Source organism: Camponotus floridanus, unplaced genomic scaffold (assembly GCF_003227725.1).
Source record: "Camponotus floridanus strain SB8 unplaced genomic scaffold, Cflo_v7.5 scaffold24, whole genome shotgun sequence".
Lineage (NCBI taxonomy): Eukaryota > Metazoa > Arthropoda > Insecta > Hymenoptera > Formicidae > Camponotus > Camponotus floridanus.
The window spans coordinates 2,254,508-2,268,596 of NW_020229370.1; the positions used below are offsets into that span (position 1 = coordinate 2,254,508).

The 14,089-nt window shown below is 36.2% G+C and overlaps 1 protein-coding gene across 1 annotated transcript; it reads left to right on the forward strand.

Annotated features, from left to right (window-relative positions):
• Positions 1 to 1,273: 1,273 nt before the first annotated feature.
• On the forward strand, positions 1,274 to 13,878 carry LOC105257098 (eye-specific diacylglycerol kinase). The gene is made up of 11 exons (XM_011267486.3): positions 1,274 to 4,128; positions 5,923 to 6,079; positions 6,351 to 7,036; positions 7,172 to 7,566; positions 7,822 to 8,204; positions 8,607 to 8,922; positions 9,015 to 9,201; positions 9,281 to 9,616; positions 10,050 to 10,322; positions 10,528 to 10,691; positions 12,476 to 13,878. The coding sequence occupies exons 1-11, from the start codon at positions 3,083 to 3,085 to the stop codon at positions 12,523 to 12,525; spliced, it is 3,993 nt and encodes a 1,330-aa protein (XP_011265788.1). The 5' UTR covers positions 1,274 to 3,082; the 3' UTR covers positions 12,526 to 13,878.
• The last annotated feature ends 211 nt before the right edge of the window (positions 13,879 to 14,089 follow it).

The following is a 14,089-nucleotide window of genomic DNA, read 5'->3' on the forward strand; positions in this document are numbered from 1 at the left end:
AATCTGCATGTCTGAGCTCTATTTAAGCATTACCATCTACTTATTATATAACGTATCATTTACATATAATTACTTACAAATGACGTGCCAGAGAGACAACTCAAATAATAATTAATAATTAATAAATTATATATAATTATAATTAATTAATTATAATTAATTAATAAATTATACAATATAATAAATTATTTAAAAAAAATTTTGATTGCAAATTTTGATTCCTTTGAACTCATCAATCTTTGCTAGGCAGATCGATTCTCTAGAGGGAATGCGCGAGACGAAGGGAAAACGAAGAAGAGAAAAAAGATAAAACATTATGCTCTTCATGTACATCATTGATTGTACACCACCATCTGGGCTTTTGTCGTGTGCATTGTAGGTTGCTCGAGTTGGGCCCGAAGCTAGGACGACGGGTGCATTTCGCGGAGGGCACGAACTTAAGATGTCGCGAAGACCCTCCGATACTGTCCGATTCAGAAAAAAGGTCAGCAGCTAACTATGAACTTGAAGAATGATTATCTTTCTTAAAAAACTTTTGAAAATATAATATTTTTCTCCAATGAAAAAGTAAATTTGCTGAATCAACTGTTCTAAAAACAATTTATATAAAAAAGCATCGCGGCTTTTTTTCTCAATGATACATTTGACGTCGATATTAAAAGATATCTTTTTGATCTAATGACATTGGATTATTATTAGCAATACTTTTAATTTGCAACCTACATCGCACATTTGTGTTATTAAAGGTTTATGGGAGACTGTCAAGATCTTATGCCAAACAATTATTATTGCAATTTCCCTGAGCCCTTCGTCTCGCGAGAAGCTTAGTTTTTTAAGCATTATGAGAATTTAAGCAGGTGTTAGCGAAATGATTATCTAATATCTAAGAAAATGAAGAATGTCAAAGACAGTTTACTGCCTAACAAGACAAGTTCTACTGCGTAAATTAATAAGAATCTAGATGAAAAAAAGCTTGAGCACTTGGGAAAAGTTTAAATTACACTCTAATGAAAGTCCCAATGTTCGAAAAAAAATTCAAGCAAAAATTCACCAAATATTCGAACAATAGGAATTATTTACTCGATAATTATCGACATTTCGTTGCTCGCCTATTTTGTGCAAACTCCGATTCCTGGCCGTATGCTTATCATTATCGCGCGCATGATCATAATACTTAGCGAGAGGTGATCCGCCGTTTCGGAAGGCGCATGAGCAGGAGGAGGCGCACGAAACAACCCCCGGCGCGCTTCTCACCCCTTTCAACATCGGTCATCGACGAGCCCTGGCCGTTAGTCCGACCGGCACTCTCGCCACGCCGTGTTGCCTCGCTAAGGTTATCGGTTTGCTCGCGACTGGCGACGTATCGAGAGAGATTTCGAGAGACCTCGGATGATCCCAAAGGAGAATCCCAAAAGAGGGACAAAGAGAATCTGCGGATGAATTCGCCCCTCGCACGACAAGGCTTTCGGCATTTCGCATGCGGTATATTACAGACGCTTCTGTAATGTCCCTATTGGTAAGGATTGATATATCGCATTTGTTGGAGACCGAGAGACAGGGAAAGGAAGAGACGGTTCTTGAGCACGATGAGAGTGATGCAGTGATGCGCGAGCTTCTCGGTGAAATATGTTCTATCATTGATCGAGCGTATGGATCGACCGACGTGGCGAAGGTCGAGAGCGACCTATCGAGCCTCTTGAGCGGAATATTCGTTTTATAAAACGTAGCTCGATCTAATTTCCGAAATTTCAATATATCTTTTGCATCAGCTAACAACATCGTCCTGGAAAAATCCAAAGAGTTTTGACCTTCGTTATCACGCTTTATTAATCGTCGATATCTTTAAGGAGGAGCATTTGATGACGTCGCGAGTCGTCAAACCTCCAAGATACTGACGATTGAAATATTTAATGTAACACGAGGATCGATCGATCTTTGATGGTGAAATCACCGAAGCTCTCGGTGTCGCCTCGTGCCTCCTCAGTGATGCTTATGATTCTCTATCAGCTATCGACAACGGAATCTCTATCACGCTATCATCGTCAAAATAAATTCCGGTGCTGAAAAACTCGATCGATGATGCTAGTCACTCGAGAGGTGAGAGCCGTGCCGTGAGGGCGGTAGTGAGGAGAGAAAAGGAGAAAGGCAGAGAGAGAAAGAGAGAGAGAGAGAGAGAGAGAGAGAGAGAGAGAGAGAGAAAGTGATTGAGTGTTGAGCCATTGAGAGTAGGTATGACAGTGAAAAAACATAGAGAGAGAGAACGGGAACAATGATGGGATAAAAGTTTATCCACCTCGTCATAATACCGTCAAGTTTTGCCGAGGCCGTTCTCGCTGTACGTTTGACCTTTTATTCGTGCACCCGCTGGTCGACGCACTCGAATATTTTGATCGGCCGAATAAAGCCGTAGTAAAGCTTCAACGGAAACTGACCGGCTCGAGCGAATTTAATTGAACGATGTAATTTGGAAATAATCTCGTAATCGAAAGCAGTGTGATTCCTTCAGATCGATATCGATCAGCAACGAATGTCAAGATTGACAATAGCCGCACGTTTCTACGAAATTTGTATCGATGTTGCGCATGAACGCATTCTGAAATTGCTTTAAAATAAACTAATTCTTCGTACTTGAAACGAAATTGTGTCTTTTTCCCGACTTTAACGAATATCTCTTGTGATCCCTGATACTATTTATCTTTGCATTGTAATCCGATTGAGATCTATTCGAACAATTTTAAAGGACCTTCGAGAACTCTAGCAGCATCTCTTGTAATCTCATTAACGGTAAGGACTTAGGATGGGCTGCAAATCGGCAGCTAAGTTTCTTCTAAATAAAGAGACGGTCGCATCGCCGTCGTCGTTGCCATTATTCTTTCTAAGGTGCAAGAAGACGGTTCAAGAACAAGGAAACGAGCGTGGTGGCCATCGCGAATCCGATCTCGACGACGAGGAGGAAGGCGAAGGGGGGAACAACGCGAGCGATCGTGCCATTTTATTCGAAAGATCGTTTCCGTTAAGAGATAATAGCGGAATGTCCAATAACGTGGACAACAGCGTCGCCAGGTAGCTATCAGGCTAGAGAATGCAGAGATTGCGCTCAACCTTCAAGAGGTCGCGTACTCCCACGGGAGCGGAAATGAAGTCTCAATCTAGCCTCGAGGTGCCCAAGCAAATCAGATCGGCCTCCTTCGACGAGATACAGTTGCAAACGAAGCGAGACGATCGTACGAATTCCTCATCGTCCTCCACGTGTTCCTCCGCAAGATCGCAGGATTCGACTCGCGGCAGAAGAGGCTCGTCCACCCTCAAGGTACCCCAGCTGCAAACCGGCCAACGATCCAAGAGCTTCGACGCGTATTCCGGAAGCCCCGGGTCGTTCGCCGGCCAACAGTTGCTGTACGGGATCGAACGACCGGAAACGCCGATCATCCAAGTCTCCGGATGTTACCATTGTGCCTGCGTCGAGGAATACAGGAGCCTCTGGCTGGCCGAGGACTTTGCTAGAGAAGAGGCTGAAGCCGAGGGGCTCCACGAAGCCGACAGCGGCACTTCGGATTTCTCCGAGAACGAGTCGGATCATGAGGACGAGTCTAAGCGAGACGGTAGCCCGGAAATCAGAGTTATCCTCACGCCCGACGAGCCACCAGGTGACCCACGATGCGTCTCGCCCATAGTCGAGATCGTGCCCGAATTGGATTCCGAGATCAAGGTGGTAGAGTTTTCGGAGCTCAGGCAGCGCAGACGATCGCTCGCCTCGCCGAAGCTATCCAGGCAGGAGGCTCTCACCACCTTTCCCCTGGAGCCACCCCCTGTGCCGGTGGAGACAACGATTAGAACGACCATTGAGGCGGACGACGACGACGACGACGATGAAGATATCGAGGCGAGCAAGTCCAAGCTCGTTGTGCGCGACATATTTTTGACCGTACCAGACCTGAAGCGGGATCGCGCCGCTTCCGTCGACTCGTGTTTCAATAATAATAAAAATGGAGGCGCCAACGATACGGACTCGTTGGCGGTACCGCAGCAGAGTATCAGATCAAAGAGCGTCGACATCGTACTACCGACGGACGCTCGTACGAGGTATACGGCGTTGCTGCCCGGAAAGGAATCGCGACTTCCGATAGGGTGGGTACGTCTAATTAGATGGACGCTGCCTCCTGCTCTAAATATCACGCGATGCGATCCAATATCGCTTTAATATACGCATTAATCTTTTTCATTGCGTCTCCATTTATAGTACAGTTTTAGAATCTAGAGTTCATTTATCATTTAATCTGATATGCGTGTAAAAATAGCCTTAAAAGAACGATCTTGGCTATTCCTTTTCGATCCATATCTTTCCCACTCTGAATAATTTGATTAAGCTATTAATATACGAGTCGATTTTTTCTTAATAATATTACTTTTACTTTTCTTTTCACATATTTATAAAACGACCATGAATACTAGATTTAGTCTAGATTTTAATTATATTATCATTGATTTTAATTATATTATCATTGTCAAAAAAGATGGTAGAAGTATAAAATAAGACAGAAAGTTAGGACAAGGCAATTTGGCATCAATTTCGTTTTTTTTTTAATTATGAATACATAAATTTACAAAAGTGTATTAAAATGCATAGATAAAAATAATTTATCTATAAAATCAAATTTCCCTAATTTTATAGATTACAAAAACGTAATAGATATCTTATATTTTTACCTTTTTTTATCTTCTTTTCACATATCTTTTTTTAATTTATTGTACAATTTTTATACAATTATTATATATTATTTTATATTATTATATATATTAATTATGATAAAATATAATTTTTAATTTAAATATTACATTTTTAAATATTTTTAAATATTAAATTTTTTCTCATAACGATTTTCAATCTTACAATTAGAGCTTTCATGAGTTCTCGGATAAGTCTAAGAACGGATTTATATATACTTTCTATACCTTAAATTATGAACATTTTATTTTATTTGTTGTTTTTCTTTTATTATAAATAATTTTGAAATTAATTGTATGATACTATAAAAAGACAAAGAAATATATAGAAAATATAAAAATTTTTTAGTATCGCACTATCATGATTTCTTTTTCCTCTATTTATGATTCCACTTAAAAAGAGAAAGAAAGAGAGAGCACTACATATAAATTATTACTCGGAGTATTTCCATAAACTAGGACAGTATACTGAGTGCCTCTGAAATCATTTGTACGTTTATGTATTAGAAGAAAATATACTCACATTATCATTAGTGATAAATGCGAAATTGAAATATTTAAAAGATACCGCTCAAAAGAATATAAGTGGATTCAAAAATATTGTGCGCGATTATTATCACATATTCTTTACTCATTATTTATGCGTAGCAGAATATTTTATCTTAAAGAGAGCCACTAAGAGCGGCTGTAATTATTAAAATTTTATTAGAATTTTAAGTATTTTCTCTTTACCAGTGCGAAACTAAATTTGAAATATATGGAAAATAGCTTAAATCCTTGATAACATTTTTATGTGCTCTTCAAAGAAACGATATTTTTTCTCTCGCTCTTGTCAAACCCTCGAGCATGAAGAATTTTAATTATATATATACAAGAATGTGTCGCACATGTTCGCCCTTTAGTTTTATATCATATTTCTATATACAAGTAAATTTTATAATTAAATGTAAACCTCCACTAAGATATTTTACAACAATCTATTATCGTATCGTTGTATATTGTTATATTACTGAATATATAATATGCGCGAATATTACTGAATATGAATATGCGCGTGTAAGATGAAAAACAAATCAAATTATCTTTCCTTCTCCGTTATATTTTTATCTTTTAATTTGAAACATTTTATACATATTTTACTGACGCAAGAAAATTAAATTATCTGCAAGAAGTTCTACGATTATTTGATGATTCTAGAGGGAGAGAAGAAACTGGAGAAGACAGAGAAGGGGGCTCGAGTGGTCAACGTGAGCCTCGATCTACACCAGATTGGGGTCCAAATGCATTTAACGGGGAACATATTTGGGTGCCAACCGCTACATCCGGTGACTTTTGTTACATCAATGAATGTTCCGTAAGTTTCAAAGATACAAATAAAGCATATCATGAATTCGATTGGATGTACTAGTGCACGCTAAAGATCATTGTACACTAATTTATGATAAGTAATTAAAGCAATGATAAGACATAATTAATATTGAAGTTTCTTGTCGTTATTCAATATAAAAATTATCTTACTATTTTAATTACTTAGTTACTTCAATCAAATTCGCCAATACTTTTAAGAACAAAAATATATTCGAGCCTCTGACAAATCGATTTTATATGTGGTTTTCTTTCTTTAGAAACACGGACCCCGGTTGAAGTGTCCCGCTTGTCGTGTAGTGGCCCACGCCTGCTGCGTCGCAAGTTTAGAGTTCGCTTGCAAGCCAAGCTTTCGCGATGTGGGTGTGCGTCAGTATCGCGAACAAACGACAACTCATCATCACTGGGTGCATCGACGATATCAGAAGGGTAAATGTGCCAATTGCAGCAAATCTTTCCAATCGAAGCTCAGCTTCAGCTCGAGAGAGATCGTGGCAGTGAGTTGCAGCTGGTGCAAGACCGCTTATCACAACAAGGAAGCGTGTTTCAACGTTCACAAGATAGGTGAAAATTGCGAATTGGGCACTCACGCCTCGATCATAGTGCCGCCGTCATGGATCGTAAAGCTCCCGCGAAAGGGGAGCTTCAAGAGCAGCCTTAGACGATCACCCAGGAAGAAAAAATCTAGCGGCGGTAGCGGATCTTCCGGACGTCGGAAAAACAAGGATAAAGAGAAAGAGGAGAAAGAAAAAGAGAAGGAGAAAGAGAAAGATCAAGGAGAGCTGTGGATCGTTAAACCCATTCCTACGACTACGGTAAAGCCCGTTTTAGTCTTCATTAATCCGAAATCCGGCGGCAATCAGGGCTCCAAGTTGTTGCAAAAGTTCCAATGGTTGCTCAATCCGAGGCAAGTTTTCGATTTGACACAAGGTGGTCCGAAAATGGGGTGAGTAAATTATTTTATCGAATAATTTTTAAGTACAAAATATTCGCGATAAAATGCGTGTAAACAATTCTAATTGGTAAAGAGTAAGATGGAAAGATATAAGAAGATAGCCGATTGAGAAAACTGTTTTTGCAGACTGGAACTCTTTAAAAAAGTTCCTAATTTACGTGTTTTGGCTTGCGGAGGCGACGGTACGGTCGGTTGGGTTCTATCGATCCTGGATCAAATCGGTGCGTATCCAGCTCCGGCAGTCGGAGTGCTTCCCCTAGGCACCGGAAACGACCTGGCAAGAGCTCTAGGATGGGGAGGCGGTTACAAGGATGAACCGATCGGAAAGATTTTGACGAGTATAGGTGACAGCGAAACTACTCTACTTGACAGGTGGCAATTAAAGGTCGAGAGAAACTGCGATGCCAAGAATGATGACGATGGCGGCAAGGGCAAGGAGAATTTGCCGCTTAATGTTGTTAACAATTACTTTTCCCTCGGCGTCGATGCTCATATTGCTCTCGAGTTTCACGAAGCCCGAGGTGAGAGTCTTATAATTCTTACTCTCTTGATTAAAAGCCAATTGTATTATAACTTTAATTTAGAAATAAATTTTAATTTAGACTTAGTACTAATTTTAGACTTTAATTTAGAATAGAAATGGTTAATAATTTTATTTCTTTACTTATGGCAAATTAGTTGTGTGTATTAATTTTCAGAATTTTCTTTTCTTCAGTAAAAAAATAGTTTGTACTTCATAGAACTCTGTTTATGATATTCGCTGCAATCGTTTATAGAGGCTCATCCAGAGAAGTTCAACTCCAGAATGAGGAACAAATTGTTTTACGGACAAATGGGTTGCAAGGATTTATTACTCACAAAATGGAAGGACCTCTCAGATTTTGTGACATTGGAATGCGACGGTCAGGATATGACGCCGAAATTGAAGGAGCATCGAGTTCATGCTATATTATTCTTGAACATTGCCTCTTATGGCGGTGGAACGCATCCGTGGAGTGCGAGTAGCGGCACTAGAGAGCCCGCCATGGACGATGGTTTGATTGAAGTAGTCGGCTTAACCACGTACCAGTTGCCCCTTTTACAAGCACGCGGACATGGCACTTGTATAGTACAATGCAGCACAGCCAAGTTGGTTACAACGAAAACTATTCCAATGCAGGCAAGCATAATCTTTTACATCGTTTAAATATTTGTATTACTTTTATAACAATTTTACTGTGTCGCAATATCTGAGAATTACCTCTCTTTATTACTACGTAAATATAGATTTTCTTGTTTATCGATTTCTTAATTACAAGTTGTTTCCTTTAAAAATTTAATTTTATTTGTTTTCTCTAATCTTAATAGTAATTAATTTAGAAAAATATTAAAATAATTAATAAATTTATTTTTGCGAAATTTTTTTAATAATTATCACATTATTTTTATTATTATTTACATTATCACATTATTTAAATTTATTTTTATGCGAAATTTGTTTTAATAATTATCACATTATTTTTATTTTTATTTACATTATCATATTATTTTTATATATTCTATATGTCTAATAATATTGTAGGTTGATGGCGAAGCCTGTCGTCTTCTACCATCTATCATAACTTTAAATGTATTAAACAAAGCTACAATGTTAACGAAAAGGAGAAATGCGGGCAAACCTAATCAAAATATAGCGAGACTAGAGAGGCTAAAGTTGCCCGTGATGAAAATAAAGATGTCGGATTACGAAACATATTATCACGACAAAGAGAGATTAAAGAAGGCGGCAGAATTGTGGTTGGCGGAACCGCTTGATCTCGATGCCGCAACCGATCTGGAGACCTTGAGGAAGCTCTTGGCGAAAGATTATAATGTGGACTCTTGCTGTTTTCTCGATTGTAAGGGTTGTTTCGCAAGAATTGTGTATCTACAAGTTATAATCTAGTCGCCATTCTTAAGATGCATAAAAATTTGACTGATTTTTTTCTAGCATGCACCACGGAAAGATTTTTCAGAATTGATCGCGGCCAGGAACAGTTACATTACGTGACAGATGTCGCAGTAGAAGCTGTCTACGTTCTCGATGAAGACACCGTTCAACAGCACGAGGGCCAAACTGGACCGAGTCAGATCATCGCTAGTCAAGAAATGGAAACTGCACGAGTCCACTTGCCAAGGTAGGCGAAGGGCACTCTTTAGTACAAAATCTAATACTTATCTTCTTCCTCTGAATCGTATGATATGAATATGATATAGCGATGAACGTCTAAAGGAGATGCCAGCCGTGACAGAGGAGCAAGAAATTTCAAACGTATCTAAAGATGTTCAGGAACAAAGGCGATCTTCCATCGTCGAGAAAGCCAAACTTTCCGAGAGTATTTCTTTCGATAAAGAATCCGATGATCAAAATGCCGCGGTCAAGCCAAGAAAGCCAGCAAATCGAAACTCCTTGGATGTGCCATCGCCGAGCGAAGACATAAACATCGAGTCTAATTCTCTTATAAATCGCGAATCTCTCAAACAGAATTCTCGTGTCGTAATTGCTCACTCAGATCAATTGCAGCAGCAAGACCGACCCCTCACTTTTATCAGGTAAGATTATCACACGCGGATTATTATTTTAATATATCTAATTATCTAAATAATTGGGCGACTAAAAAAATATTTATACGACATCAAATAAAGTTTGAAAGGTAAAACTTTAACTAAAAGATAAAATGGCTTCTGGAAGGAGCTTTCTCTGAAAATCATCGGCTTTTTCAACTAGATAATGTAAAGCTTTCTTCCACACGAATGCTTCTTAAAGATACACCTTCGTATTATAACTCGACAACATATTGTAGTTTATTCTGAGAGCGAAACTAAACCGATATGTTACATGCGTTAAACTCTTGTTCGGCCATTCGCTTTAATTATTTTTTACTTGGTTAATAAATATTGATTTATTACGTAATATTACAAAAGTAATTTTATATAAAGAAAAAAAAATAAATAAAACTCTCTCTCTCTCGATTTGAATTTGCAGCCCTCGTGATAGATTGTTCAGTTTAAGCTCGGGAGTTCACGGATTCAATACTGAATTGCTGGAGAAAAGCTGTGACGATATATTAAGAGCGGCGAAAATTGGGGATCTTCCGACATTGAAGCAACTTCATCAAAAGGGATACTCGCTTTTATCGATTGACGAAACCGGCCAAACGGCACTTCACTTGGCGTCAAAGCATGGTCATAAAGATATTGTCAGATATCTTATTGCCTGTGCTCCACCGACAATTTTGAATATGATTGACAATGACAAGTAAGCTATAATAAATACAACTTTTCGCGCGTTAACAAAATTTTAAATTTTATCTGCGGAAATGGACACTGCTAAAATTTCTCGCATTTTTCTCATACTCTTTCCTAATACTCTATTATACTATTCTAATTTAATTACATCTTGATCTTACTATCGCTTGATTTCGAAAAAGAGAGATAATTATTTTAATTTTTATTAATTTTAGAGGGCAAACCGCTTTACATAAAGCAGCTCAGTACAAACGTCGCTCTATTTGCTGTATGCTCGTAGCCGGCGGGGCATCTTTGATAGTGAAAGATCGGCATGGCAATACGCCGCATCAACTCGCTCTGATCGCGGAAGATCATGATTTGGCAGCGTATTTACAAAGTAAGTCATCGCGAAAAAACATTTCTTATTTTCAATCATATCGCAAGGACATTGTCCCTTTCGTAACAATTAATTTATCTTGGTAGCAAAAATGTTTGATATTCTCAAGAAAACTTTATTTAACATCATGAAAAGATTCTTAATCGTTATTCCGTTGAATTTTTTTTTAAATCGACAATTTAAAATTCGATACCTTGAGATTAAAATAAAAAATAATTTAAGAATCACCGGACGATGCACAGTAGAATTGCAATAAACAATGTTGATCTGTAAAATAGAAACATATCAAAGTTATAAAACATGTATATACAATATACAATTCTATTTAAAGAATAATTGATAATAATTGAATTTCAAAATATAATTATTTCTCATTTATCCTTCAACTAATATTCAACTAATTAATATTCAATAATAATATCATATTTTTATCAAAAAAATTTTTAAACATTTATTTTAAATAAATTAAGAAAAATTCGATTAAAAAATTCTATTTCTATATAAATCCAAGTAATATTAGAGGACAAATGTACGCGTCATAGTAATGTAATCTCTATTAATCAAATTATCAATTATTTCTCATTTAATCTTCAACTAATATTCAACCAATTAATATTCAATAATAACATCATATTTTTATCAAAAAAATTTTAAATATTCATTTTAAATAAATTAAAAAAAATTTGATTAAAAAATTCTATTTCTATATAAATCCAAGTAATATTAGAGGACAAATGTACGCATCATGGCAATGTAATCTCTATTAATCAAATTAATATTATGAACTTTATTATCTTATAAATAATAAAAATGAATATATAATTATGCATAAGTTTAATATAATTAAAAATATACATCTAAAAATATATTGTGATTTACCCTTACTACTAGATTTCAATCTCATTAAGACATCCGATGCATCGTCCAAAGATGCAAAATCAATCCTTATTGTCAGTATTGCATGCGCGATATTTTTCACACATTTTGCGAAAATCACGGAAAATATTAATAACAGCAGATACAATATTACATATTTCTCTTGAATATATTTACTTGAATACGATGTTGATCTGCGAATTACATAGAAAAGAATTCAAAGTATGAAGCATTATTAAAGAAACAATTGTTCCGTAAAGATTCAAACAGATAAGCTATAATTTTCATTGTCATCATTTTTACTCTTAAAATGTGTAAACGAAATATATACTTTGAGTCCTTCATTATCTCAATATTTATGCGTCTGGGAAAATAAAACGACAACGCATTCGTCTCGCGTCACAACCTTTCCGTCCGAAACTCGCCGCGCGAATGACGTCACAATGACAATGAAGTGTATATATAAATACTTGTGCCACATATTGTGGTAAGTTAACTTTCAAACATAAACACTCAATTGAAACACGAACAATCAACTTATTGTTATCGTATTTAACGCGATACAATACTTTTGTTATACATTTCCTCTTTCACTATTTTCTTTTCGATTTGAATATAATTTTAATAAACTATCGAGACGTCATTTCATGAATTGACGTGTTCCTTTTATGAATTATTCCATTCAACGGTTTGTTTATTATTGCGTAAAATGATTGGTAAATTTACATTTACATTAATACGAAATTTTAAGTGCGAGGTGCGAGATATGTATCCGAGTCCAAAAAATGTTAAATGTCAAGACAACAATAATGTTTGATAAGCTGAGATCTTTATAATCTTAAATCTAACTCTAAGTATATTTAAATTATGCGTGAATGTGTATAATAGTATTTTGCATATTGTATCAGGTCAAAAGCACTTTCAATTGGTGACGGATGAGATGGAGAGCGATCTCTGACCTCCAGCATTGATCGCCACGGCTTGAACCGTCCTGAACTGCTGCGAAAGAGGTACAACAAGATCGATCTATTGTCGATAATTTGATGACGTTTTTGCGGCATTTTTTCCGAGAATGCTCGTGATATTCTCATTCGACGTATGCGACGTATGCGACGTCGACGATTACGTGTTTGCCAAATGTCGTATTTTTCTTGTCGATACTTCGAAATTACTCTTACTAAGATACAATTATCACATAATTATACACATATATACGTAACTATATAGCTGTTCTCAATCGATAATAGATCCTTATTTTTCTCACTCGTATACTTGCTCGCGAGACTTGTAGCTTTATTCGCGTTCTTGTACTCGGCAAGTGGACCATAATCGGATAGGGAGCAGCCCGAGATTACTCCTAAGACGAGCAAATCTATTTTTCTTGTATGACATTTAATGTCTCCCCCAGTCCGATATGAGACAGTCAATTTTATGTATATACACATATGTATTTACAACAAATTTTCTGACGTTACAGAAAATATATCTTTCATACACGAAAGAAAAGAATAATAATACGGAATCACGCAAAAATGGCGAAAGATTATTTATAGAGGTTAATCGAAAATATGAAATCGGTGCCAATTTGTAACCGAGTTTTGATGAATTCTTAATCCTTAATGCCAAAGATTAACTGTCTCATGTTGGATGCATGTGCAAAGATTCATAGTTTCCACTCGAAATGGGTGCTATAAGCGGATCGATAATCTGTTAGCTTTAACAAAATTGAGAAAAAATTAAAGGATATAATTTTAGAGAAAGAGAAAAAACGAAAGGAACATTCTATAAACGATACCAAAATGTAAAAAGGGATCAACGTACGAACACCAATTAGTTGTTAGAGATGCAGTCTATCGCTATTAACGTACTATTACTATAATGATTATTTTTTTTTCGAATTGATATAAGATGTATGTATATACATATGTGTAGAATTTTTGAGGCGCTTATCGCTTATGGATTCGCGCATATTCTAAAAAAAAAGACACTGTTTATAAGTCAATATCGATCGTGCACGCAACGATTTCTTTCTTTCATCTTGCATCTTAATCGGGCCCTTTTACTTATCGATACATTTCTGTGATCTTCTCTCTGTGGAATCCTATTTTATATTCTATTATACTTGTGGAATATGTATCAAGCGCGAATATGTTATCATTGTATCTTTTCTGTCTTTACCTCTCTCTTTTCTCTATTTTCAAATATTCTCTGTTATTTAAAATTGTACATATACTAGCGCTCAATAGTTTAAATCTCTCTTTCGAGTTAAAATCTAGTTTAATTTATAACTATTTTTTTTTGTTATAAAACTCGACAGAAAAGTTAATTAAAAGTCAAAGTTAAAAAATGAAGAGATCATCTGAAATATTTCGAAGAAATTGAGCTGCGTATGTTAAATATACACATACAATAATATGGGAGAAACAATTACTAAAAATATTTAAATCCACCTTTAACTGTGGAGAGCGTAATCTTGAAAAATATCCAATCCAATTTTGATTGAGATAAAAAATATATAATAT